This window comes from Rhincodon typus, chromosome 8 (genome assembly GCF_021869965.1).
Source record: "Rhincodon typus isolate 14 chromosome 8, sRhiTyp1.1, whole genome shotgun sequence".
Taxonomy (NCBI): domain Eukaryota; kingdom Metazoa; phylum Chordata; class Chondrichthyes; order Orectolobiformes; family Rhincodontidae; genus Rhincodon; species Rhincodon typus.
In genome coordinates, this window is record NC_063339.1 from 82,377,193 (window position 1) to 82,405,097 (window position 27,905).

Consider the following 27,905-nt stretch of genomic DNA (forward strand, 5'->3'; position numbering starts at 1 on the left):
TCACTCAGCCAGGCCACTTCATTTTAATGTACCCACTGCTTTGACTGGGATTGATATTGAATTATAGTCAGAAGGATACTATTTGACATCTCCATTCTGTTTAAAATAAAACGATAGGGCAGGACTGCCAATGACACCAATATTAATTTCCAGATCCCACAAACCCTGAGATGATACAAAAACAGAAATTGCCACAGAAACTAAGCAGGTCTGGCAGCATCTGTGGAGAAAGAAACAGAGTTAACGACTTGAGTCCATTGAACCTTCAGAAGTCTTCAGAGCCCCTAAACACCTCAGAGATGACTTGGAGGTGCTGGTGTTGGACTGGGGTGACATTCTATTTTGTTCAAAAAGTACACAGTTTATAGACAGTCAGTCAATGTGGTGTTTTATAAATTCCGACTTTAGAAATAAAACCAGTCTGACTCCAAACCAAAACACAAACAGATTCGAAACAAAGCTTCACATCTAACATGCATTGTCTGACCTAAAATGTTACCTCTTTTTTATACTGATAAAATCTTTAGTTCTCTGAGGACATTGACTTGAAACGAATTCGGGGATTTACATATACATATTAATCTATTAAAACCGTTTGACTGATTAAAGATTTAACAGCATCTTATGTTGTTTAATATATCCTCATCAGTGGCGTGACCCTTTGATCGTTTACTTAGAAATTCAGTGTCTGATACCATCTCTCTCACCAACAACTGAAGAAGGAGCAAGGCTAAGAAAGCTTATGTTTTCAAATGAACCTGTTGGACTATAATCCGATGTCGTGTGATTTCTGACCGTATCCACCTCAGAGATGACGGTAATGATCGATCAATACAATTTGATGATTGACTCATTATTTCAGCTGGTTACCTTCCTGCATCACAGTCAATCACATACTTTCTCTATTGTCCTTGTTACAGAGTAGTTCCTGACTTTACAATCAGGAAATGCCCAAATACCCACCAGTTCATTCAGCCTCTGTGGGGAGAGAGTAAGAGAAATAACATTTTAGCTTGAAGGCCTTCCATCAGAACTGACCTAAGTGAGAGTTGCAACAAGTTTGAAACAATCCAATGATGGGGAAGGGGGAGAAGACCAGAGAATTATAGAGAAGTTCTGTGACAGGGTGGAGGACAGGAGAGACTGAATAAAAACAAAAGGAAGATGGTGAAAGGCAGAAGGAGATATGAATGGAAAAAGTGAAGAAACAGAAGTTGGCAGAATCGTTCTGGACCAATCAGTTCTCTGCTCTGAGATAGTTTTAATTCTCATTCACTCAGAACTCTTCTGACTCACACTGAAAACTCACATCCTTTCGTTCCGTTACTGGGAATAAACATTTCATTATCCAAACACAAGCAGGTCACATGGGATGATCTGTTTTTGTTGTGGTGGATAACATTAGAGAGGGCATCAGTGATGTATTTCCCCCAACCTTCTAAATTAGTTAATTTTGGTTTGGCTCCATTTGACATGGACCCACTACTATTAGTCCCCTCAAAGAGTCACCATTCATAGTCTGAGACTCTGAGCAGATTTCTTGGTCCAGGGATTGGGGTAGAACTTGCCATTTGAAAGTGTTATCATTTATTGCACATGAGGCTGCACCTACAAACTTGTTTCTCACCCTTCCAATGAAGTGGAAACAGTTTTCACCCAGACACCAGCAACTAAGATATTCACAAAAGCAGCAGGAGAAAGATCTTGCTTGAGCATTGACACTGCTAGAGGAATGAAATGCTGGGTGTCAACTCAGAAATTCCAAAGTAAAGGTGCCCAGTGTGGGGGTGAACCCATGATTCTGAGATTAAGAGTCTCATGCCTGACTAATTGAACTAGCCAAGCACGTTCACTAGTGAATTAATTTCTCCTTTTATCCTGAGATTAAGAGGCATATATGTTCGCAATTTAATTTTACCTTTTTCATATCCACCTGAAGTCTCTGAATTTCAAGGTGCTGAAGTTCATCAACCTAGAAAATCCCAAAGTCACTCTGTCAGATGGTGAATAAATCTGTGAATCTGCTTCAAAAAAATCCCTGTCATTTCTGTTACAGACTGTAAGAAATGTTCATCTGCCTGCCGAGTCACAATTAACACAATCAGCACTTCCTTTGTTCTGTGTTAGCAACTTCTGCCATTTCTCATTTGGGGCTGTATTCTCAGAGTTTGGATAAAGAGGTTCTAAGGACAGGAATAATCTGCTGCAGCTGTTGTCAAATGCTCCTTTCACACAAAGAAAACCATTCACGAGGAACAGATTTCCACAAGTTGTACCAGCCAAGATTTCCCCATTGAAGCTCAGAGAAAGATTCACTCACTTGAGGATTGCATACATGACCAGAAGACTGGGATTTCAGAAAATCAAAGAAAGATTCACTCACTTTCAGAAAGCACTTTTCATCACCAGTGGACATCTCAAAGCATCTTCCAGCCAAGCAACTCCTTTCAGAAGTGTGAATGTTGTTGTAATATTGGAAACACAGCAGCCAAAGTCTGCTCAGCAAACCCGCACTAACAGCAAGTTCAGAACAAACACAGAATCTGTTTTGTCATTTTGATTAAGGGGTAAACACTACCCAAGACAGTGGGGGGTGTTGTGTTTCTATAGTGCAGTATCGCTTTCATCTAACACTCAGAGAAACAGTGGTGCTCCCTCATTATCTGGCAAGGCATGCTGCCTCCACCTGCTGGTAGAAGCGAATGGAGACCACTTCTTGAATGACACGTTGATCCAGTAGTTAGCCATCTTCCATCACAGCACCACGGACCTGTCTGTGTGGTGTTTGCATGTTCTCCCCGTCTCCAGTTGCCTCCCACAGTTGAAAGATGAGAAGGTTAGGTAGATTGGCTGCACTAAATTGCCCCATAGTGTCCAGGGATGTGTAGGCTAGTGGGATTAGCCATGTGCAATGTGGGAATGGAGTGGGTCTGGTTGGAATGCCCTTCAGAGGGTTGGTGCAGACTGGATGTGCCAAATAGCCTCTGTCTGCAATGTAGGGATTCTATCTCCCCTGCTCTTCCTTCAAATAGTCTCATTGCACTTTTGACATTCCAGCACCTCAATTCCATTTAGGTAAGATCTCAGGTGAATATTCGGCACCTTACGTCCTTGTGGCCTACAGGAAGGACAATGCAACCAGTTGCAGTGTTCTACCATTTTCTCTCATGCTGCAGTCAGTCTTGCCACACCTCCGGGTGAGCTCTGTCACAGATTATTAATTTGGCTGGTAATATCAATCAAACAGATTATCGTCAGTAAAAGCAGGAATCAAATGTCATATGCCTCAAGCCTGCTGTGCCACTTAATAGGATCCTAACAGATTTCCAAAACTCAACATCCATTTCACCTCGATTCCCAGAGGAAAGATGTAAAACACCTTCCACTTTTGTCTGAAGATTTCTCAAACATCTATTTTCTCAAGGAAAGAACTAAATGTGTTTCAACAAAACGTGCCGGAGGAAGTCAGCTGATCTGTCAACGTTTGTGTCAAGAGAAACAGAATTAACATTTTCAATTTGACATGACTCTTCCGGCAGCACTTTTCCATGGCTTATTGTATTTATTTTACATCCAAAGGTAACTCATGGTTAGGGTGTGTAAAATAATGCATGGGGATGTGATTGAGGTAGCAGTAAGGGGAAAAGGCAGTAACATGAATTTAGGTTAGATGGTCATTTGGAAATCTGCCATAGTCACAATGGGATGACCAGACTCTTTCTACACACTAACAAATCTGTGATTCTTACAAGAGATGTATACTGCATCATGATATTAGACTCTGGTTCAGGTAAATGTCAGTATAATCGATCTGGAACAATGTAATTTGGTGGTCCCGTTTCATTTTGCACTCCAAAAAAGCATGTGAACACAAATTGTCAGTCTATTCCATGGCGGTGACCCTACCCAAAGGACCATGCAGTTAAAAACGTCCCATATCAAGATAACAGGAGCGTAGTGCACAAACACAGAGCTGATTACAAAAAGAGTATGTACGAAGCAAGTGGTGGTAAGAGAGATGGTTTCGGTTTTTTTGGTTCCACAAATATTGCAACTGAGACAGAAAGGAAAGAGCGATGGTTCGGGCAAATGAAAAGGCTTTGTGAACATTTTGTGAAACCTGCAAATCTCAAATAATAAAACCCTGGTCCCCGTTCACAACAAACGGGACGATGGCTTCAGGCTTCGTCCCAAAGACTGGCCCAGGGAATGGCCGCTATTTTTATTGGGGGGGGGGTCAGTAAGTATCAGGGCACATGCGCAGTTCCTATGTTTGTCGGGGAGAATGTTTAGAATGACTGGGCAGAGCTTGCTGCCCATGGTTCAGAATGGAGACAACTTGTTCATCAAACTACATCAGTCTCTCACACCCAATGTCTTATTGATGAGGTAGAGTGACAGCACAGAAGTAAAGAAAAGGAAGCAAATTTTGCTCTCTGGAACCCCTACCTCTAACAGTCATAGCCATAGAGTTATACAGCATGGAAACAGACCCTTCATTCCAACTCATCCGTGCCAACCAGGAATCCTAAACTGATCTAGTCCCATTTGCCAGCATTTGCCCCATGTTCCTCTAAACTCTTCCAACTCAGCCCTATCCATTCCTCTTAAATGTTGTAATTATACCTGCCTCCACTGCTTCATCTGACAGCTCATTCCATACATGCACCACCCTCTGTGTGAAAAATACTGCCCTCAGGTCGCTTTCAAACCTTTCCCCTCTCACCTTAAACTATGCTTTCTAGTTTTGCACTCCTCTACCATGGAAAAAAACATCTTGGATATTCACACAATGAGATGTCCTGCTCCAAAGATCTGGGGCTATCCTCAGTCACAATTCCCAGGTCAGAAACTCACCACCCTGAGTATATGTCACCCTTGAATCGAGGGACTGCCAATCACGGTGAGTAGCAATGTGGCCTAGAAAGCATACATGGTCATCCTAGGACAGGGGACAATGTTGAATTTCTCCCCTGGACTGATTTCAGAACATCCTATGATGACGGTCAGAAGGGGAAGATTTACACACAACAAACCTAAACCAATGCAAATGTTGTATCTTCTGAACTTCTATCCAGCCTCATTGGCAGGATATTTCAAGATAACTGGTATCGGGAAATTGCAAACAGGCATCACAATAAGCATCAAACAGGACTGCTCGAATCATCAAGATATAGATGTTATTTTTCGTTATAAGCATGGAGTTTCAGTCTTTACTTATAGCTGCAAATTATTTCTTCCTCACATCATCCCTGTAGATCTTACCCAAAATCTTCAATCTGGGTCCTGTAACGCATTTACTGTCAACTAAAGTGAAAATTGTTTTCTTTATCTATCTTACGTGGGATGTGGGGTCGCTGGCTAGCCAGCATGTATTGATCATTCCTAGTTGCCCTTGAGAAGGTAGTGATGAGCTGCCTTCTTGAGTTACTGCAGTTCATGTACTGTAGGTTGATCCACAATGCCCTTAAAGAGGGAATTGCAGGATTTTGACCCAGGTACAATGAAGAAACTGTGATATATTTCCAAGTCAGAATGATGAGGAAGTTGTATTCCTATGCTGCCACTGTCTTTTTAGATGGAAGTGACCATGGGCTTGGAAGGTTCTGTCTATGAGGTTTTGGTGAATTTCTGCAGTTCATCTTACAGCTATGGTTGGAAGCTTGTCATGAGGTGAAACATTTGCCATAGTAGTGAGCAGTCTGGTTCAGTCTCCAACAGTTAGCAGAGAGAGGGGTGGACTCCGTGATGAGGGAGTGAATATTCTAGCAGGAAGGGAAGGGAAGGAAACAGTTTCAGACTTCCCAATAATTAAATGGAGGAAATTTCTGCTCATCTGATCACAGCCTGAATTGAAGATTATGATGTTCACAAGCATCTGCTACCCAGGTCCTGTTGGTTGTGGAAATTGAGGGTGTGGTAGATTCTGTGAAAGTTCTCATTAAGTGGTGGATATATAAAACACCTCTCCTTCAACGTTCCCACTTGTTTTCTGTCCATCTCTCTCCTTGCTTCTGCACACTCTCTGGTCAGAACCTGGCTAGGTCCAGCCGCGTGGTTCACTGATGGACATTAGTGAACCAGTTGAGATTTTGAGACTATCATGGTCACCTCTCCTTGTATAGACCTCACAAACTACAAAATTCATTCAATTTTACAATCTGCCTTTGTGTTTTTGTTCATTCTTTCTCACTGCCTTTTTCTATTTTAAATAAATTACACATGGTATAAGAGGAGGAGGATTTACAGTCAGAAATCAGACATCACATCAGAATCTGCGGGAGTTGGTCAACTCATTGTAACCGGAGAATCATGGGATTTTGAACATGAAAGGAACAAGCACCGTTCAGAGAGGGGAGAAACTGTACACTTGTGTGTGTGTGAGAGGTTTCAGTAAATCATCTGACCTGTTGAGACACACGTGCGGTTACAACAGGGAGAAACTGTGGACATGTTGGTGACTTTAGGAAAGGATTCAGAACCCCATCTCAGCTGGAAATACATCAGCACAGTCTGAGTGTGGGAAGGGATTCACTGCCTCATCACAACTCCACAGGTACCAGTGAGTTCACTTTCAGGAGTGGCTGTTTGCTTGTTCCAAATGTGAAAAGGTTTCAATCAGGCAAAAGAACAGCTAATACTTCAGAAAAGCTACATTGGGCATTGACTGTTCACCTGCTCTGAGTGTGGGAAGGGATTCACTCAGTCATTCAGCTTTCTGACCCACTAGAAGTTCACACACAAGAGAAACCATGCACTTGTCCTGAATGTGGGATGGGATTCACTCAGTCATCCCACCTGATAAGAAACCAGCAGATTCACACTGGAGACTGACCATTCACCTGCTCTGAGTGTGGGAAGGGATTCACTTGGTCATTCAGTTTGCTGACACACCAGGCAATTCACACTGGGGAACAACCATTTAATTGCTCCAAATGTGGGAGAGATTTCACTGATGATGTTACCCAGCAGGGTAATGAAACGCCTGTGGAACAACGAAGCAGCTTGGCGAGCCAACCAACCACAACACCCACAACCCGAGCTACAAATCTACTCAAAAATCTTTGAGATTTCACTTTCTTCGGTTCTTCTCAGGCACCAGCAAATTCACACTGATGAAAGACTTTTTAAAAAAGACCGGAGTGTGGGAAGTGCTGTAAATGTTTCTGGGACCTGATGTGCCATCAATGTGTGCACACTGACAAGAAACTGTTCAGGTGCTCTCACTCTGAGAATGGGGTCGGGTGATCATCTCAACTCACTGTACATCAGCGTGTTCACAGTGAGGTGAGACTGTACAACTGATCCCAGTGTGGAAAGGAATTCCCTCAGTTATCCCACCTGCTGAGAGACCAGCAAGTTCACAAGTAACCACAGTGATTGAATTTTATTGTTACTTCAAGATCTGGGATGGTTTATAATCGATACGGAGGAGATATGAGATTTTGCCTGTCCTGAAAGCTGCTCAGGCACTGGGATTGCATAAGGTGGATCCAAGGATACCGAGGAAGTGAGTGGAATTTGCTGAGGGAGTTATCAAAGGTATACAGCAGTAGGAGATTTGCAGTAAACACCTTCATGGCAACAGAAAAGGAGTGGATGGAGTATGTGGCTGGGGAGACTTTAGAAACAGCCACCGGCACTGGCTGTAAACACTTCCGCAACCAGGTCCAGTTTAATGGCCCCACCGTCATTCAGAAGTCAGCACAGCACATTCACAACTCTCTTGTTCGCACAGTTCCACACTATCCTCCTCGCAAGTCACAAATCTTCCAGTTGTGTTCTCTGCAAATTTTGAAGTTGTGCTCTCTACATTGAGGTCTACATCAATAAAATATATATCAAACTAAACCATGCAGAACTTCACTAGAAACCGTCCTTCAGTCCAAGCCCAACTGTTAACAGCTACCCTGTTTCTGGTCACCCAGGCAATTCTATCTCCATGCCGCTCCTATCACTTTTATTCTATGAGCTCTAATTTTCCTCACAATAGTTATGCAGCATTTCATCAAATGTCTTTTGCCAGTACATGTTCAACACAGCAATTGCATAGCTCACAAAGATAATACTCAATGATTTGTTGCCATGAGTGGATCATTTGGTAGAACTGGAGTTGCTGGACTACAGCTGGGATCTCTGTGTTTTATGTTTCTATCTCATTTCTGCTTCACTTTTGATTTCCAAGTTAACAGGAACTGAATTGTTACTATATAAACATTGCTTTAAACCTAAGTTTTTGTTTCCAGTCATGACTAATTAACTCCAATTGATCAATAATATTAACAATACATTGACTCTATTTCCGAGGATCTGTTTTGTGCGTATCATATCTAAAGCTGTTGGTTTGGTTAAATACCATCTTCCACCCCTAATATATTTTTCTTAAAGTTGGTCTTCAGTAGCTAAAACAAAACCATCTGTACTGATTTTGATGATCCGTGACATACATTCCTGGACAATGAATGACCTTACATGGGGTGACCAGTAAAATGGAGTGTGGCTGATGGGACAGCTTCCACGAGACACACCATCATAGAGTCACACAGCACAGAAACAGACCCCTTGGTCCAACTTATCAATGCCGAACAGACATCCCAATCTTACCTAGTCCCATTTGCCAGCATTTGCGCCATATCTTTGCCTTTTCGTATACCCATCCAGATTTTAAATACTTCAACTGCACCCACCTCCACCACTTCCTCTGGCAGCTTGTTCCTCCGACATCCCAATTTCTACGCTCAAATGTTACCATCAATGACGGCAAGCATGCCTTTTTCACCACACTGTTTATCTGTGACTCCACTTTCAAAGATCTATGCACATGCAACCCTGGGATCTTGGAGCTGTCAGTATACATGTGAAAACTGACAGTATTTCCAGATGATGTTGCTGTAGGAACATGCCAATGAGAAATGACAGGTGGGCAAAACTTGATCCTTTGGGGACATTCGAGGGACCTATTGGAATTGGAAAGGAAACAATAGCTAGTGATATTCTATCTACAATTAGATAGAGAATAATGAGACTACATGACAGCAGCTGAGCAACAGTCAAGAAGCCTTGGAGACGAATGGTGTGGTCAACATTGACAAAGGTTGCAGACTGGTCAAGAATGATGAGAAGTGATAGTTTTCTTTTCAGTCACAGTTACATATGATATTATCTGTGGCTTTAACAAGAGTTTTTTTCAATACTGCGCCAGGGCAGAAACCGGATTTCAACGTTATAAACATTAACCTCTAGTAAAGGACAGGGCTTTGGGACATGAAATATTCAAGAGAGTTAGCAAGGGAGTTTGGAGATTGGACAGTGATTTGCTCAGACAGTGGAGTCGAGGTTTGTAGACAAGATGATCATGTCAGATTTGAAAAAAAAAGTCAGACAACACCAAAGAGGGAGAAGCAGTGATAACGATACCATCAAAGAGGTGAAAATTACATCAGGATTTTAGTCAAAATTCGCTTGATGAATCAGGAGGTGTGTCTCATGTCCAAGATGAACACAGACTGGTCGTGAGAGCAGATGACAGAGTAACTGAAGAAAAATGTGGATTCAGTGCTTGGGCAAGGGGGATCTTTAGACACAGTCTGGTTCAGTGGGCGAGTTGGAGACAGCAAAGCAGCTGATTGGATTGTCTAATTGTCAGTGACAGAGAAGCTCAATGAAGTGCACACACTTGTTGGAGGGGAGGATGGAGGAAACAGGGGAGAGGAAGAGCCTTTCAAAATAAATTAAATTGTGTTAGAAATATTAAAAATACTTAATGCAGTGTGTTTAATACAAAGCTTATTTATTTGAATTTTATCTGGAACAGTCACCCCAATGACTGGGCTCATGTATTTTAACATCAGCAGAAATAGATACTAATGAACATGGCTCAGTCCTGGATGTAATTAACACTAATATTCAATCAGTGTCATTCTTTGTGAATTTACTGGTCTCTCAGCAACTATGATGAGCTAAATCAATACTTTTACATCAATTTCTAGCAGGTGAATGGTCTCTCCCTGCTATGACCCCTCTGGTGTACTGTGAGATTGGAGGACTGAGTGAATCCCTTCCCACATTCCAAGCAGATGAATGGTCTCTCCCCAGTATGAACTCGCTGGTGTGCAGTGAGGTTGGATGACTGAGTGAATCCCTTCCCACATTCAGAGCAGGTGAACGGTCTCTCCCCAGTGTGAACTCGCTGGTGTACAGCAAGGTCAAATGATCGCCTGAACCCAGTCTCACAGCGCGAACACCAGAACGGTCTCTCATCAGTGTGAACACGTTGGTGGGACTTCAGATCCCCCAGTCTTTTGAAGCACTTCTCACAGTCTGAGCATTTAAAAGGTCTCATGTCAGTGTGAACTCGCTGGTGTTTCAGCAGGTCAGATGTTTGAGTGAATCCCTTCCCACACTCCGAGCAGGTGAACGGTCTCTCCCCAGTGTGAACTCGCTGGTGCACAGTGAGTTGAGATGATCGCTTGAATCCAGTACCACAGTGAGTGCACCTGAATGGTCTCTCATCAGTGTGAACACGTTGATGGGACATCAGCTCCCCGGAACTTTGGTAACTCTTCCCACAGTCTGAACATTTAAAAGGTCGCTCCCCAGTGTGAATGCGCTGGTGTATCAGCAGACTGGATGATGTAGTGAATCCCTTACCACAGCCAGAGCAGTTGAACGGTCTCTCCCCAGTGTGAACTCGTTGGTGTACCAGCAGACTCTGTAAGTGAGCTAACGCCTTCCCACATTGAGAGCAGGTGAACAGCTTCTCTCCAGTGTGAGTGCGCCAATGAATTTCCAGCTCAGATGGGTAATTGAATCCCTTCCCACAGTTTGTACATTTCCATGGCTTCTCCCCATTGTGACTGCGCTGATGCTTTTCCAGCTGGGATGGGTAATTGAATCCTTTCCCACATTCCCCACAGTTCCACAGTTTCTTCTGGGTGCGACGGCACTTGTGACTCCACAGGCCAGATGATTGGCTGAAGCTTTGTCCACACATAGAACACGTGTTAAGTTTCTCAGCATTGTTAATGCTTTTTATCTCCATCTTCAAATCTGATGATGTTCAGGTTGCAATAAATTGCATTAATCCATCAGAATCTGTGATTTCAGTTTCCAGACACTAAATCGTCACTTTCCAATCAATATCCTGTAATATTGATGTAAAACAGAAAAAAAAAGTGACAGCACAGAAAAAGAACAAAGACAATTATTGAGATTGAGCTGAATGAATCTGAATTTACAGAGCTTAACTCAGAAAACGTGACCATGAAATTTGCTGAATTTGTTATGAACAACCTAATTGGTTCAGTTAACGTCTTTCAGGGAAGTGAATCTACCACCCCGTCTACCAAGATACGCTCCTGGAACAATAGCATCTCAAATAGTAAACTTGCATCCTTGTTTCGCCGTGTCTATTTCCATGAGTTCCTACAGACAGAACAGACAAGGTTGAAACTTTCCACGGCCAAAGGCATTGAGATGCTCATGAATCGGGTGAAATCCCTTTTGGACAACCTATAAAGGGAATTTATACAACGAAAATTCCACACAGTCAGTTCAGGATAGATTCAGAAGGGACACACATTGTTCTTGGTTTGAATTTGCTGAAGAGAAACCCTGTCCTTCAGCCTTGTCAAAGCAAGGCTGGAGAAGTCGCTCTGCTGCGCCTTGCCCCCTACAAAGATGGCAGCCGCGCATGGAACATTGCCCTCGACAAATGTTTTGCCGTTTGCTGCAAACCGGATCACGAAAGTGAATCAGAGATAGTAGGAACTGCAGATGCTGGAGAATCCGAGACAACAAGGTGCAGAGCTGGATGAACACAGCAGGCCAAGCAGCATCAGAGGAGCAGGAAAGCTGAAGTTTCGGGTCTGGACCCTTCTTCAGAAAAGGGGGAGGGGAAGGGGGTTCTGAAATAAATAGGGAGAGAGTGGGAGGTGGATAGAAGAGGGATAGAGGAGAGGATAAGTGGAGAGGAAACAAACAGGTCGAAGAGGCGGGGATGGAGCCAGTAAAGGTGAGTGTAGGTAGGGAGTTAGGAAGGGGATAGGTCAGTCCAGGGAGGACGGACAGGTCAAGGGGGCGGGATGAGGTTGGTTGGTAGGAGATGGAGGTGTGGCTTGAGGTGGGAGGAGGGGATAGGTGGGAGGAAGAATAGGTTAGGAAAGCAGGGACGCTCAATACCATGAGTGTAGATATTGTCACGGTTGGGGCCAAATTGGGAAGGCTTGAATCCTCTATCCCTCTTCTATCCGCCTCCCACTCTCTCCCTATTTATTTCAGAACCCCCTTCCCCTCCCCCTTTTCTGATGAAGGGTCTAGGCCCGAAACGTCAGCCTTCCTGCTCCTATGATGCTGCTTGGCCTGCTGTGTTCATCCAGCTCTGCACCTTGTTGTCTCGGATCACGAAAGTTTCTGATTCGTGTGGCCGTGTTTAGGACATATCCCAATCCACACTATTGTTATTTCTCTCCCCGATCTCCGACGTTCACTGACTTTACCTTCTACTTTTTCTCCTTCATCCAACGTCCTCATTGCATTTGGAGTAATAGAGGGTCACGTTTCTAACCAAGACCCGCACCTTTTGTTGAAACACCAAACATCACACACCTCAACCATTCAGCCCCGCCCCCTCTCATCCTATTGGCCGAAAGCCACAATCAGCCCGCTGGAACAGTTACCTGGGTACATTTCAGCCGAGCCATGAGAAGAGAGATTGATAGATTTAACAACTTTGAGGAACACCTGAGGAACAATGTTCTGAATTTTTATGTTGTCCTTCCATACAATCATCTTGCTAATTCACATTTCGAAGGTATAAGGAGGACAGGATTTACAGTTCGGCCTCGAAACCAACATAGAAAATCACGCTAATCATTACGACCTGAATATCGTCAGACTTTAAACGGAAAAGGAGAATTATTTGACTGAGGGATGGATGACCTTATAAAATCATAGCTAAGGTCTTTTTCCCAGGGTAGGAGAGCTCCAAAATTGGAGGACATGGATTAGAGGTGAGAGGGGAAAGATTGACAAGGGACCTGAGAGACAACTTTTTCACGCAGAGGGTGGTGTACGGAATTAGCTATCAAAAGAAGTGGTAGAGGCAGGCACAATTATAACATTTAAAAGGCACTTTTTTGGGGGGGAATAAATAGGAAAGATTTAGAGTGATACAGGACAAACATAGGCAAATGGGTGTGACAATGCAGTGTATTTTTTCTTACGAAGTCTGTGGCAGAGGTAACAAGCAGTCTGCTCCAAAACTAACAAACAGCTTGTGAGAGAACACAGCGCGGAGCTGGAGGAACACAGCAGGCCAGACAGCATCAGAGGAACAGGAAAGTTGACCTTTCTTCAGAAATGGGGGAGGGGGAAGGAAGTTCAGAAATAAGTAGAGAGAAGAAGGGTGGGACTGGGGAAGGTAGGTGAGATGATGATAGGTGAGTGCAGGTAGGGACTAGTGGGGATTGGTCAGTGAGGTGGGAGGAGCGGACAGGTGGGAGAGAAGATGGACAGGTTGTGTCAGGTCAAGAAGGTGGGGATGAGAGGGAGGGTTGGTCATGGGATGAGGCCGGGGGTGGGGAGATTTTGAAACTGGTAAAATCCACATTCAGGCCATTGGGCTGTCGGCTCCCAAGGCGGAATATGAGGTGCTGCTCTTCCAGTTATCCGAGTGGAGTCATTGTGACACTGGAGGAGGCCCAAAATGGACATGTCACCCAGGGAGCGGGAGCAGTTCATGACCAGTGACTGATGACCGGAAGGTGTTGTCGTTTGTCATGAACAGAGTGCAAGTGGTCCACAAAGCGGTCTCCGAGCCTCCGCTTGGTCTCACTAATGCAGAGGAGGGCACATCGGGAGCAGCAGATGCAGTAGACCACATTGATGGATGTGCAGGTGAACCTCTGTCTGATGTGAAAGGTTTGTTTGGTGCCTTGAATGGAGGTGAGGGGGGGGAAGATGTAGGTGCAGGTGTAGCACTTCCTGCGGTTACAGGGAAAGGTGCAAGGGGTGGTGGGGCTAGTGGGGAGTGTGGAGCGGACGAGGGAGTCGCGGAGAGAGCGGTCCCGAGGAAAGGCAGATAGGGATGGGGATGGAAATATATCTTTGGTTGTGGGGTCAGATTGTAGGTAGCAGAAGTAGCGGAGAATGATACATTGGATACGGAGGTTAGTAGGGGTGATATGTGAGAACAAGGGGGATTCTGTCTTCGTTTTTGTTGGGAGGGGTGTGAGGGCAGAGGTGCAGGAAACGCAAGAGATGCGGTCAAGAGCATTTTTGAACACTGGAGGGGGGGGAAGTTGTGGTCCTTGAAATAAGAGGTCTTCTGGGATGTTTGGGAGTGGAACGCCCCATCTTGGGAGCAGATGCAGTGGAGGCGGAGGAAAAGGGAGCAGGGGATCGCATTCTTGCAGGAAGGTGGGTGACAGGAGGTGTAGTCTGGTGGCTGTGGGAGTCAGTGGGCTTGAAATAGATGTCAGTTTCAAGGCGGTCACCAGAGATTGAGACACAGAGGTCCAGGAAGAAGAGCGAAGTATCAGAGATGGTCCAGGTGAACTTGAGGTTGGGGTGAAAGGTATTAGTAAAGTTGATACAGCCATCGATGTAGCGGAGGAAGAGGTGGGAGTTAGTGCCAGCGTAGCAGTGGAAGAGGGGCTGTTCTACGTATCCTATGAAGAGCTAGGCATAGCTTGGGCCCATGCAGGTTCCCATGGCCACGCCCTTAGTCTGTAGGAAGTGGGAGGAGTTAAAGGTGAAATTGTTTAGGGTAAGGACGAGTTTGGTTAAGCCGATGAGGGTATCGGTGGAGGGGGACTGGTTGGGTCTGCGGGAGAGGAAGAAGCGTAGGGCTTTTAGGCCAAATGCGTGGGGAATGCAAGTGTACAGGGATTGGATGTCCATAGTGAAGATGAGGTATTGGGGGCCAGGGAAGTGGAAATCTTGGTGGAGGTGGAGAGTGTGGGTGGTGTCCCAGAGTTGGTGGGGAGTTCCTGGACCGGGGGAAGAAAACAGAGTCAAGGTAAGCAGCGATAAGTTCAGTGGGGCAGGAGCAGGCAGAGACAATGGGTTGACTGGGACAGTCAGGTTTGTGGATTTTCGGAAGGAGATGGAAACGGGAGGTGCGGGGTTGGGGAACGATGAGGTTGGAGGCTGTGGGTGGGAGGTCACCTGAGGTGAAGAGGTTGTGAATGGTTTGAGAGATGACGGTTTGGTGATCAGGGGTGGGGTCATGATCGAGGGGGCGGTAGGAGGAGGTGTCAGAGAGTTGGCGCCTGGCTTCGGCGATGTAATGGTCAGTGCGCCATATCACTACTACAACCCCTTTATCTGCAGGTTTGATGGTGAGGTTATGGTTGCAGCGGACAGAGCGGAGGGCTGCGTGTTCCGTTGGGGACAGCTTGGAGTGAGTGATGGTGGTGGAGAGGTTGAGGCAATCGATTTCGCGATGGCAGTTGGAAAAGAAGAGGTCGAGGGAGGATAGGAGGCCGTGGGGTGGGGTCCAGGAGGATGAGGTTTGTTGGAGGTGGGAAAAGGGGCCTCCAGAGGGTGGGCTAGACTCCCTGTCAAAGAAATAGGCGCGGAGGTGGAGGCAGCGGAAAATGAATTTGACATCCAGACATGAGCGGAATTCTTTGATATGTGGGCACAGGGGAATGAAGGTGAGTCCTTTGCTGAGGACTGATCATTTGTCCTCAGTGAGGGGGAGGTCTGGGGGGGATGGTGAAGACGCAGCAGGGCTTGGGTGTACAGCTGTTGGCTGGGTTGGAGCTGGGTGTGGGGGTAGAGTTAGTGATGTCATCAGCGACGTTGGCGGTGGATGCGGCAACGTCGGCGACATCAGGGGTGTGAGTGGCGACGTTGGCAGAAGTGATGTCATCTTTGATGTTGGCGGTGAGAGCGGTGTCCATTCCAATCTCTCCCCCACAGAACGTGTAGCCCTCTGCTCTAACCCTAATCTCACCATCAAACCTGCAGGAAAAGGGGGCGCAGTAGCGGTATGGCACACTGACCTTTACATCGCTGAAGCCAGGCTCTAACTCTCTGATACCTCCTTGCCCCCTCGATCATGACCTCACCCTTGACCACCAAAACATCCTCTCTCAAACCATTCATAACCTCATCACCTCAGGTGACCTCCCACCCACAGCCTTCAACCTCATTGTTCCCCAACCCCGCACCGCCCATTTCCATCTCCTTCCCAAAATCCATAAACGTGACTGTCCCGGCTGACCCATTGTCTCTGCCTGCTCCTGCCCCACTGAACTTATCTCCGCTTACCTTGGTTCTGTATGTAGACAACAGCAATGCATTTGATGTAGTCTACTTGAACCTCAGCAAGTCTCTTCATCAGATCCTGCATGAGACACCGATAGCGGAGGTAAGATTCCATATGATACAAGGATATTTGGCAGATTAAATCCACAATGCTCAAGTGGCAGGAAGCAGAGGATGATGACTGAGGGGTATTTTGTGACTGAATGCCTATACACATTGATGTTCTGCAGGGATCAGCACTAAAGCCCTTGCAATGTAAAGCATATATAAACAATTTAAAATTTAATATAAGAGGGTTAATCAGTAAGTTCGTACATGATACGGAAATGGTGGAGTGGTGGAGCCTTAAATCAGAGAGGGGTATAGATCATTTGGTCAGATGGGCTGATCAGTGGCAATTGGAATTCAAAAATCCAGATAAATGTGAGGTGATGCTCTTAGGCAGGAGAAACAAGGCAGGGGAATACCAGATGAGCGGTAAGACTGTGGGAAGCACCAAGGCTTAGAGGGACCTTGCTGTGCATATCCATTGTTCCCTTAAAGTAGCAGGTAGATAAAAGTGGTTAAAAAGGCATATTGGATACTTGCCTTTATTAGCTGAGGCACAGATTTTAAAAGCAGGAAGGTTATGTTGGAACTGCATGAAATATTGGTTAGGCCACATTGAGAGTATTGTGTGCAGTTCTGCAGTCCACATTAAAGGAGGGATGTGATTGCATTGGAGAGGCTGCAGAGGAGATTTCTCAGAATGTTGCCTGGGCTGGAGAGGTTTTGTTATGAACAGAGATTGGATAGATTGATGTTGATTTTCTTGGAACAGAGGAGACTAAGGGATCACATGATTGCGGTGGATAAAAGTATGAGGGTCACAAAGGTGGTAAACCGGAAGAAACTTTTCCCCTTTTACCACGAGAGTGACACCGAGTAAAACCTCAGACAGTTCCTAAGTAAGAATTCCTATGGTTCCTCACCAGATATGAATCAGGATACTGAACAGCTTCCTCACAGTCCACTCCCTGAGCCTGCAACCTTCAGTGGAGTCAGTGGTGGAGTTTACGTCGGGAATGATCCCAGATTCACTGTCAGGATCACATCTCTTGTGGATATTCCAGGTTGTAGATCTTTACATATATACACACACACACACCCCCCCCCACAATAAAACAGGGGATTCTGGGAAACATGACACGTCCTTCTTTGTCTGGAGATCAAATATCTATTGTATAGATTTACCAGTAGTGACTAAGTTCCTGCGTAATCTGCCATCTGTTACTTTATTGCAGAGCATAAACAATTGATTTAAATTTTAAAGGAATTAACACCTACGTTAAAACAGTAAGGCTCAGGTCTGTCAGGTAGAAATATTACACCTTCACAGAATAATGACTAGTATCACTGTCAGACTGGAAACTTAAACCTCCCGTTTCACTTTCACTCAGGAAAAGATCCCAGTTTGACCCCAATCTCTGATTTGACAGCACGTTTGCAGTATTCCCCGTTGTTCTTACTGACTCTAAACTCAGTTGTAAAGGAGCTTGTGTTTCATGTCTAGGAGCTGCAAATCATGGAGAAGAGCGGCTGGGACACATTTCTTCCCCGCCTCAGGATGAACCTACAGAGGGATTTTGCTGTCGGTGAACAGAGATGAGAAAGACCCAAGTCCTGTTTGTCCTTCTCAATGTGGCCCTGGAGGACTGTGCCCAGGCTGACATTCTGTTTATGCTGTAGTGCCCCCAGATTGTCCTTGCTGAGCTCCAGTCAGGCAATGATCATATTTAGGGAAGGTGATGGCTTGGGGTATTAAAGTTTTGGCAAAGATTTGTAACTCGGGTTGTGGATGAGGTTGTTGACTTGCTCCCCGAGCTGGCTTGTTTTCGTTCAGACATTTCGTCACCATGCTAGGTGACATCATCAGTGAAGCCTCCAATAAAGCGATGTTATTCTACTCCGCTTGGAATTTATACTGTCTGGTCCGTTATGGTGAGTACTGTCATTTCTGGTTTTGATCTGTATGGGTTTGTAAATGCGGTCCAATTCTAGATGTTTGTTGATTGAAGTATGGGTGGAGGAATTCCTGTGTATGTCTACGTTTAACTTGGGCTACTATGGTTACCTTGTCCCAGTTAAATTGATGACCTTCATGGTCTGACTATACCGATATTAAGGTGCATTCAGACAATGAAGGCCATCAATTCAACTTGGACAAGGTAACCATAGTAACCCAAATCAAACATAGACACTCACAGGAATTCCTTGAGGCATGGTTCTCCACCCATACTTCAATCAACAAGCATCTAGAATTGGACCCCATATACAAACCCATACAGATCAAACCCAGAAAATGACAGTACTCACCATAACGGACCGGACAGTGTAAATTCCAAGCGGAGTAGAATAACATCGTTTCATCGGAGGCGCCACTGATGAAGTCACCCAGCATGGTGATGAAACATCTGAACAAAAACAAGCCAGGTCAGCGAGCAAGTCAACAACCTAGTGGTATTATCGCTAGCCTAGAAATCTGGAAATCCATGTAATGTTCTGGGGACATGGGTCTCAATCCCATCAAGTCAGACGATGGAATTTAAATTCATAAAAATCTGGAATAAAAAGTCTAATGATGACTATGACACCATTGTCAATTGTAAGCGGAAGCCCATCTCGTTTACTAATGTCCTTTTGGAAAAAGAAACTGCCATCCTTACCTGGTCTGGCCTACATATGACTTCATGTCATATGAGCAATGTGGTTGACTCTCCACTGCCCTCTGGTCAAATAGGAATGAGTAATGAATGCTGGCCTGGCCAGTGATGCCCACATCCTGTGAATAATTTAAAAAAGTGATCATCAATACTCAGGTGGAAAAGACAGAAAGCAACAATGATGTCCTGCATCCAAGGCTGATTTATTTGATATTTATTCAGAAGAGTAAACTCCAACCCAGTTACAGGAATTATTAATACCGCCAGAAACAACCAGCTACTGTCAGAATGAACATGGTGCTCAATGTTGTGGGTGAGATAACCAAGTGAACCCACAGAGAACAGTTACATGTTTCTCACCAATGTGAATAGGTTTGCGTTTCAGCAGATTTGTTTTGATTTAAAATCTCTGCTCACGTGGAGACCTTTGAAACAGGTTTTTGTCAGTGTGAACATGTTGCTGGGTGCTGAGGTGGGAATGAGTGACTTGAATTTCTTCCCGTATTGAGAGGACATGAATGGTTTCTCCTCAGTGCGACTGTGCTGGTGGATTCTGAGTGTGAATTCACGAGTGTGCAAGCAGGTCTGAGGAATCAGTGAATCCATTCCCATACATGGAGCAGGTGAATGCCCTCTCCCTGGTGTGAACTCACTGGTGTGGCTGACCCCCTTCCCACAGTGAAAGCAGATGGAGGGACTGGAACCACAATGGGTGCACTGTCTGTGAATGTGGATTTTACAAAAACATGCCACTGGTGAAGCACTGACACTCTCTCTCCAGTATTAACTAGCTGGTGACTATGGAAGCTGTATGGAGAAAGGTGTAAAGTTATGTCTCTAATATGGGGAGGTTTAGAGACAGTTTGGCCTGGTGGCTAGTAAAAAGGAGGCAGCTGATGGAATTGTCTCAATCATAGAATCTTCATAAGTTCCTCATACTTGTTGGCAGCGAGGATAGAGAATGCAGGTGAGAGGGAGTGCCCTTCAAAAGGACCTAACATGTCAGAGTCTTAGAAAGATTCAATTCCCTGGTTTACACAATACTGATTTGAATGTTATACGTAATATTAACTTCATAAACTGATCTGGAGTTGAGGAGGAGATTATAGTACGGTGGGAATGTCACTGGACTAGTGATCCAGCATCAAACCTCCCACAACAGTGTGGTTGGGATGTCACTGAACTAGTGATCCTGATGTTAATGTTCAGTGGATACTGGGTCAATCCCGGAGAGCAGCTTGTGCAATGTAAATTCGATATGTAAAGTCTGGAATTGAAAGCAGGTCTCCATAGTCAGCTATGAAACTACCAGTGATCGTTGGAACAACTGATCAGGTCCAACCTGGTCTGGCAAACATATGAGTCCACACCCACAATAATGTGGTGACTCCTAACTACCCTCTGAAACGGCCCAAAAAGGCACTCTGTTGGACAACAAGTAACAAACAGCTTCATCCAATGAAACTAAGTCGAAACTAGTTTCCTAAAATCTGCAGAAAGAGACCCTGATAAACCTGGTTCACTGCTGGATGTGACTGACAGCAAAATCCAATCACTTGTGACCTTGTTGATGTCTCAGCAGGTTGGATGAGTGAGTGAATTCTTTCACGCTGGGGAGAGGCTGTTCACCTCCTCTGAGTACGGGAAGGAATTCACTCACTCATCAACCTGCTGAGACACCAACAAGTTCACAATAGATTGGATTTTGCTGTTAATCACATCAGCAGTAAAGAGCCTCTCTCTCTAATATCCTGTGAAATTGGTCTAGAACAGAAAAAGAGGGAATGATAAAGATCTCGTGAAAACGTAAAATTAAGCCGGTTCAAATTCCATCAAAGTTTTTGACGAATTTATTGGGCCCTAAAAGATGCTGCATTGTCACTGAAACCTCCTCTAAGAGTGAAGGGCAAGGACAGCACGCGCTGGGAACACGGGATGTCAAGGGATACCGAGAGTTGGATAAAGAAATAAGATGGAAGTATCTGTCAGGTACAGGACATCAATCCAGTGGAGTACCTTGTATCTTGGGCAGATGGGAATCAAGGAAAACCCCAAAGCATTTTATATGAAGGGTAAGAGGATTAAGGGAAACAATGGGACCTATTCGAGTCCAAAGGGGCAACCTGCGTATGGAGCCAGTGGACATGGGTAAGGTCTTAAATCAATACTGTTCATTTGCATTCACAGATGAGAGGGACATTGTAGCTGGAGATTTCAGTTGATATGCTGAGGTCCGAGAAGATGTTAAGATTAATAAAGGTCAGAAGTCACACGACACCAGGTTATAGTCCAACAGGTTTATTTGAAATCACAAGCTTTTGGATTGCTGGCTCCTTTGTCACTTCACCTGACAAAGGAGCAGTGCCTTGTGCTTTCAAATAAGCCTGTTGGACCAGAACTTGGTGTTGTGTGACTTCTGACCTTGCCAACGCCAGGCCAACACTGGCACCTCCACATCAAGGTCAATTAAGGAGGAGGTATTTGATGTTTTATCCGGTATAACGGTTCCTAAACCCCCAGGGTCTGATGAGATGTATCCCAGGTTGCTAGGGAAGGCAAGGGAAGGAGATTGCCAGGGCTCTAGCAGGTATATTTAATACTTTGGTGGCCACAAGTGAAGTGCCAAATGGCTAGAGGATAGCTAATATGTTTCCTTTATCCAAGAAGTGTAGCAGGGCTAGGCCACGTAATTAGAGATCAGATAGTCTGACGTCTGTGTTAGGGAAATTATTGGAAAAAAATTCTGAAGGACAAGACTAATCAACATTTGGAAAGGAAAGGATTGATCAGAGATAGTCAGCATGGATTTGTTACAGGGAGGTCCTGTTTGACTAAGTTAATTGAGATTTTTGGGAAGGTGACTACATATTTTGATGAGGGTTGTGCAGTTGATGTGGTTTACATGGACTTCACTAAGGCCTTTGACAGTGTCCCACATGGAAGGGTGATCCAAAAGGTAGAAGCGCATGGAATCGAAGACAAGTTGGCAAATTGGATTCAAAACTGGGTTACAAATAGTAGGCAAAGAGTGGTGGTGGAGGGGTCTTTTTGTATTTGGAAGCCTTGTGACCAGTATGGGGACTGGTGCTGGGACTTGTTGTTTGCATGTACATTAATGACTTGGATGTGAACATGGAAGGTAGAATTGGTAAGTTTGCAGATGACAAGAACAATTGTGTTGTTGATAGTGATGAGGATGATCTCAAGCTACAGTCTGATATTGATCAGCTGGTAAATTGGGCAGATCAGTGGCAGATGAAGTGTAATCCCAATAAGCGCGAAGTGGTGTATTTAGGAGTTCTAAAAAGAGAAGGATTTACATGATAAATGGTCAATCCCTAGGGAGTACTGAGGAATAAAGGAACCTTAGTGTAGAAGCCCATAGATCTCTGAAGGTGTCAGCAACGTTGACAGGGTGGTGAAAAACTCAGATGGAATGCTTGCCGTCATTTACTGGGGCATATAATATAGGGGAAAGGAAGTCATATTAAGGCCACAGATGGAAGACTGTATGAGGTTTTGCTTACACTATTGGGAGCATGTGATTACACTGGAAAGGATGCAGAGGAGATTAACCAGGAAGTTGTCTGGGGGATGATAAGTTTCAATTATGAGGAGCGACTGGAATAGGCTGGGTTTGACTCCCCCGGAACAGAGGCGGCTTGGATGGGGATGGGGGTCTGATTGAGGTCTACAAAATTATGAGAGGCATAGACAGATTACATTCTGCAAATCTCTCCCCATTGGAAGACAGATCTAAGACCAGTAGACATGATGGAAAGAGGAAAGTGGTTTTTTTGAGGAGATCAGAGAAAAATAACTTTACCCACAGGGTGGTAGATATATGCAACATGCCTGACGGAGTGGTGGGGACAGGTAGTCTCGCAACATTTAAGAAACATCTGAATGACTACTTAAAATGCCAGGGCATAGTAGGCTATGGACCAAGTGCAAGAAAATGGGATTTGTGTTTGTTGGTCAGCATAGATATAGTGGGCAGAAGGGCTTGTTTCTATGCTGCACATCTCCTTGAAATCAAACTGATTCACTAATGTCCCTCAGGGAAGGGCCTGTACAAGACTCTGGTTTCTATAGCAGGACAAAGTGAGAGGTGGACGAGACAGGAAGGAAAAGGATTTTAAATATTTACAACTCAACCAGAACTTTCACAGAATATCCCAACACCTCGCTCTCCCAAAATCTCAACCTCCACCATCTGAAAGGACCATGCAATCAGGCGTCTGAGACGACCATCACCTCCCAGCCACACACTGTCCTGACTTGTCTGACATCCAGCACTGGGTGAGCCGAAATTTCCTCCAATTAAATATGAGGACGACTGAAGCCACTGTTTTCACTCCCTTTTACAAACTGCACTCCCTCAGCACTAACTCCATCCCTCTCCCTGGTAACTGTCCGAGGCTGAACCAGACTGTTCACAAACCATGATGAAATATTTCACCCAAGATGTGCTTTCAACCGCATATCCCCATCATCATTCAGACCGCCTCCCATTTCCAGCTCAGGAACACTGCCCGGTTTCACCCCAGTCTCATAGCATCTGCTGCCAAAACGCTCATCCATTCCTATGTTACCTCTAGGCTTAACTATCCTTACACACACCCGGCTGGCCTCCCGCAATCAACTTCCCTGCAACCTTGAAGACATCCGAAACTGTGCTGCCCGAGTGCTGCTTCGTATGCAGTCTGCTCACTGACCTACACATTTCCTGGATGACAAATCACCAAAATATTGAACTTCCTGTCCTTATTCAGAAAATTAAGCCATAGCGCATCCCACCCTTGGTAATCTCCTCTAGTCTCACAAACCTCTGAGATACAGTGTATTCTAAATTTCAACCACGTAGGCATTCCTAATTTTAAGGGTCCCATCTCTATCACCATGCTTTCACTTCCAACGCAATGAGCTTTTCAGTTTACTCCCTAAATCTCCCTGATTTTTCAAACTCACTTTCTTTCTTCAAGTTGCTCCTTAAAACTTACTCTATATTTGGTCTAATATCTCCATAGGTGGCCTGGTATCAAATATTGTTTTATGACTATTCTGTGTGTATTCTCAGATCATTGTATAACATTAAAAATGTGAAAAAATACAGAATTGTTAATTTGGTCAAATACCCTGGTCCTTCACTATCACTTGATAACTCCTTAGCCAACAGCATTGTGGGAGCACCTTCACCAGACAGACTGCAGCAGTTCAGCAAGTTGAAGCATCATCTTCTCCACAAATAATGGGATTGGTAACATTTACTGATAGCTGTGGACGGAAACACACAATTAATACTTCAGGACATACTAAACAAATGAGAGAGAATAAACATGGTGCTAAATCTGAAAGCTAATGCAAGCACTGCAGCAGAAGTGAAAAGGATTACAGTGCAGGAAGGAAAATACTCGACTGAGAAATATACTCTTGGAAAGTACAGCTTCTAAATTACAGCATATGGTCAGGAAATGACCTGAACTTAAACTTGAGAGGGTGCAGAAAATAATTACAATGATGATGCCAGGAGTGGAAGGTTTTAGCTATAGGGAGAGGCTGAATAGGCTGGGGATATTTTCCCTGGAGCGTCGGAGGCTTAGGGGTGACCTTATAGAGGTTTGTAAGATTCTGACGGGCATGCGTAGGGTCAAAAACCTAGGTCTTTTTCCCAGGTTGGGGAGTCCAAAACTAGAGGACATAGGTTTAAGGTGAGACGGGAAAGATTTAAAAAGGACCTGAGGGGCAATTTTTTCATGCACAGAGTAGTGCATGTATGGAACAAGCTGTCAGGGGAAGTAGTGGAAGTGGTTACAATTACAACATTTAAAAAGCACCTGGATGACTGTATGAATAGGAATGATTTAGAAGGATGTGGGCTAAATGATGCAAAGGGACTAGTTCAGATTAGGATATCTGGTCAGCGTGGATGAGTTGGACAAAAAGGTCTGTTTTCATGTTATGCGACTTTTTGAGATATGGTGGAAACCTCATCCAGACACAGATGAGGGAAGAACCGAATTACAGTGATGTATTAAAATGGGAGCAGATCCACATTAAAGGAGACACACCAGCCCAAAAGCCACAGAATCTCTCACAGGTAACAGGCACAATACTAAAAGCCGAAAATTGTTCATGAATGGTCAAAAATACTAAACAATATCCCCGTTTTCAATTTGAAACTCTCCTGGAGCCTAGAGCGCTGGAAAGATATCAGAAACACTGGAGACAGTGAACAATCTGACAGTTACAGAAATCCCCAGGGAGTAGGTGATGTCACTGTGAAATTGTTGTTGTGTGATGACATCACACATGGGAACAGAGAATATCTGAGTCTGTGCAAACCAGGGATCACCACACATTGTGAAGGATGGCATGGCCATTGAGAAGAGACAGAATGGCTCGTTCACCAGAATGGTTCAGGACCGAAGTATCTGTGATGTGAGGGCGCAAGTAAGAGATTTGACAGACCTGTAAAGGTTTATGATTCTAAGGTAGATATAAACAAGACATTCACATCAGCTGATCAGAAACAGATTATGGAATGCAAATTTAAATTTTGGACAAGGGGTTGACAGGGAGGATGTGATGAAGAAATTATATGCAGTAACATGTTAATGACTGGGAAGGCAACACTTACACTCAAAGACCAATAATACCCAATGTCTGATAATTCCACTGACTCTGTCAGATTCTTATGTGATGTTTGGTTGGAGTTTCCTGTCTGTGAATTCACTTCAAATATTCTGCAAAAGAAGTTTAGAAAAGACAGTGTCAGTCAAGGTTAGAACTCAGATAAGTTATTCCCTATGTTTGATCTTTCTTATGTGTTTATGTGTGTGTGTGTCCTTCCAAGCCTCAGTGAGAGAAGTTTCTAAAATATATGACTGTCAGTCCAGGATAGAATATAACACAATATCAGGTTACACATTGTTTATATCTCCATCAAAGCTGTCTGTCCTACCAGGTCTCTCCAGCACCGTCTGTTTTTATAGAATCCCTACAGTGTGGAAGCAGGCCACTCGGCCCACCAAGTCCGCACTGACCCTCTGAACAGCAAAGCACCCAAACCAACATCCTCCACCCTATCGCTGTAACCCTGCATTTCCCGTTACGAATCCACCTAGATTGCACATCCCTGGACACCCTGAACACCCTGAACAATTTTAGCATGGCCAGTCCATACAACCTGTATACCATTGTGGGAGAAAACCAGAGCACCTGAGGAAATCTGCACAGGCATAGGGAGAAAGTGTACACTCCACACAGTCACCTGAGGGTGGAATCGAACCCAGGTACCTGGTACTGTCAGGCAACAGGGCTAACCACTGAGCCACCGTGCCACCCCAATTTACTTTAGAAATTCACCATATCCATCAACTCCCTCCTAGCCCAGGTAAGTACATATGCTCCCTGCTGCACATTGTCCCTCAATTCTATGGTGACATCTAATCAGGGTCATGAGCAACTGCCCTGGGTCTTCATGTGACTGACCACATCTTTGGGCAGCACAATGGCCCAGTAATTAGCACAGCAGCCTGACAGCACCAGGAAGCCGGGTTTGATGCAACCCTAAGGTAACTTTCTGCGTGGAGTATGCACATTCTCCCCGTTTTTTGCATGGGTTTCCTTTGTGCGCTCTGGTTTCCTCCCACAGTCCAAAGATTTGCAGGTTAGTTGTATTGGCCATGCTAAATTGCCCATAGTGTCCAGAGATTTGCAGACTAGATAGATTAGCCATGGGAAATGCAGGGTTACAGGGATCGGTTAGGGGGTGCATTTGGACGGAATGCTCTTCAGAAGGTCAGTGTGGACTTGATGGGCCGAATGACTGTTTCCACATTGCAGGGATTCTTTGTGGAAAGCACACTGAGCAGTTTGTCTCATGAGGTAATGGGATCATGATAACATTTTTCTGAAGAAGGGTCTAGGCCCGAAACGTCAGCTTTCCTGCTTCTCTGATGCTGCTTGGCCTGCTGTATTCATCCAGCTCTACACCTTGTTGTCAAAGATTCTCCAGCATCGGCAGCTCCTACTATCTCATGATAGTAGGATTTGCTTCCTTTTCTTTCCTTGTCTGCAGCCTTTCTGTCTCATCAATAAGACACGGAGGTGTGAAAGGCTAATGCAACTTGACTGACAGGTTGTCTCCATTCTGAACAATGGGCAGTAAGCTTTTACAAAGATGGCATCCACACACGCGCCCCCCAGTCCAGTGCCCTAAACAAAGATGGCGGATAGTGCCGAGGCCTTCCCCGGGCGGAAGACTGGAGTCGTCGGCCCGTTTGGTGCAAACGTGGGCCCAGGAGTCTCTTCTTCGAATTTTACATTTGCACAAAAGATTTACGAAGTCTTTCCGTCCACCTGCCAGATTCACTGCGCTCTGCGATCCGCTTCATTTTCACCGTTTGCGGAGCCGAAAGGAACACCACCGACCACAGCCATCGCCCATTCAGCGCATGCTCCGTTCTGTATTCCCCGTTGCGCCTGCGCACTTCTCCGTTGTGTGGATAGGGTACATTCACTGCCGCGCGGAATGCTGGACTTTTGATCTGCCGTACGTCTGTTTCATGGAGTGGGTCTACACACACGAGATCCAAGAAATTCTGTAAGACTTATAACATAGGCTGACACCGTCTTTACTAAATTTATTTTCCAGAATATTTGAAGATTTGCAGATTGGAAACTGCAACCAAACGTCGTATAAAAATGTGACGGAATCAGTCGAATCAACAGATCCTGGATATTATTGTCCTTTGAGTTTTAAATATCAAATTCCTTGCCATTGCCATGCACTGCATACAATTTCTTTATTACATCCTCCCTGTCGATCATGTCGAAAATCTTAAATTTGTATCCCATGTTCCATTTTCTATCAGCTAACGCGACCATCTTGTTTTTTATCGACCTTTTCTAAACCAATCATAA

General features: G+C 44.7%; 1 protein-coding gene across 4 annotated transcripts; it reads right to left on the reverse strand.

Moving 5' to 3' along the window:
- Positions 1–27,456, reverse strand: LOC125483743 (gastrula zinc finger protein XlCGF17.1-like). 4 transcript variants are annotated; one of them, XR_007262687.1, is made up of 6 exons: positions 27,342–27,456; positions 25,618–25,723; positions 24,116–24,254; positions 18,981–19,096; positions 1,919–1,972; positions 1–220 (listed from the first exon to the last, which is right to left on the reverse strand). XR_007262687.1 is itself a non-coding variant. In XM_048600318.1 (6 exons), exon 6 carries the CDS (start codon positions 11,039–11,041, stop codon positions 9,986–9,988), a length of 1,056 nt encoding a protein of 351 aa, XP_048456275.1. In that variant the 5' UTR covers positions 11,042–11,143; positions 16,279–16,354; positions 18,981–19,096; positions 24,116–24,254; positions 25,618–25,723; positions 27,342–27,456; the 3' UTR covers positions 3,543–9,985. The 4 variants fall into 4 exon arrangements, 3 of the variants coding, with proteins under 3 accessions (XP_048456275.1, XP_048456274.1, XP_048456276.1); XM_048600318.1 differs by lacking the exons at positions 1–220; positions 1,919–1,972 and adding exons at positions 3,543–11,143; positions 16,279–16,354; XM_048600317.1 differs by lacking the exons at positions 1–220; positions 1,919–1,972 and adding an exon at positions 3,543–11,143.
- Positions 27,457–27,905: the final 449 nt, after the last annotated feature.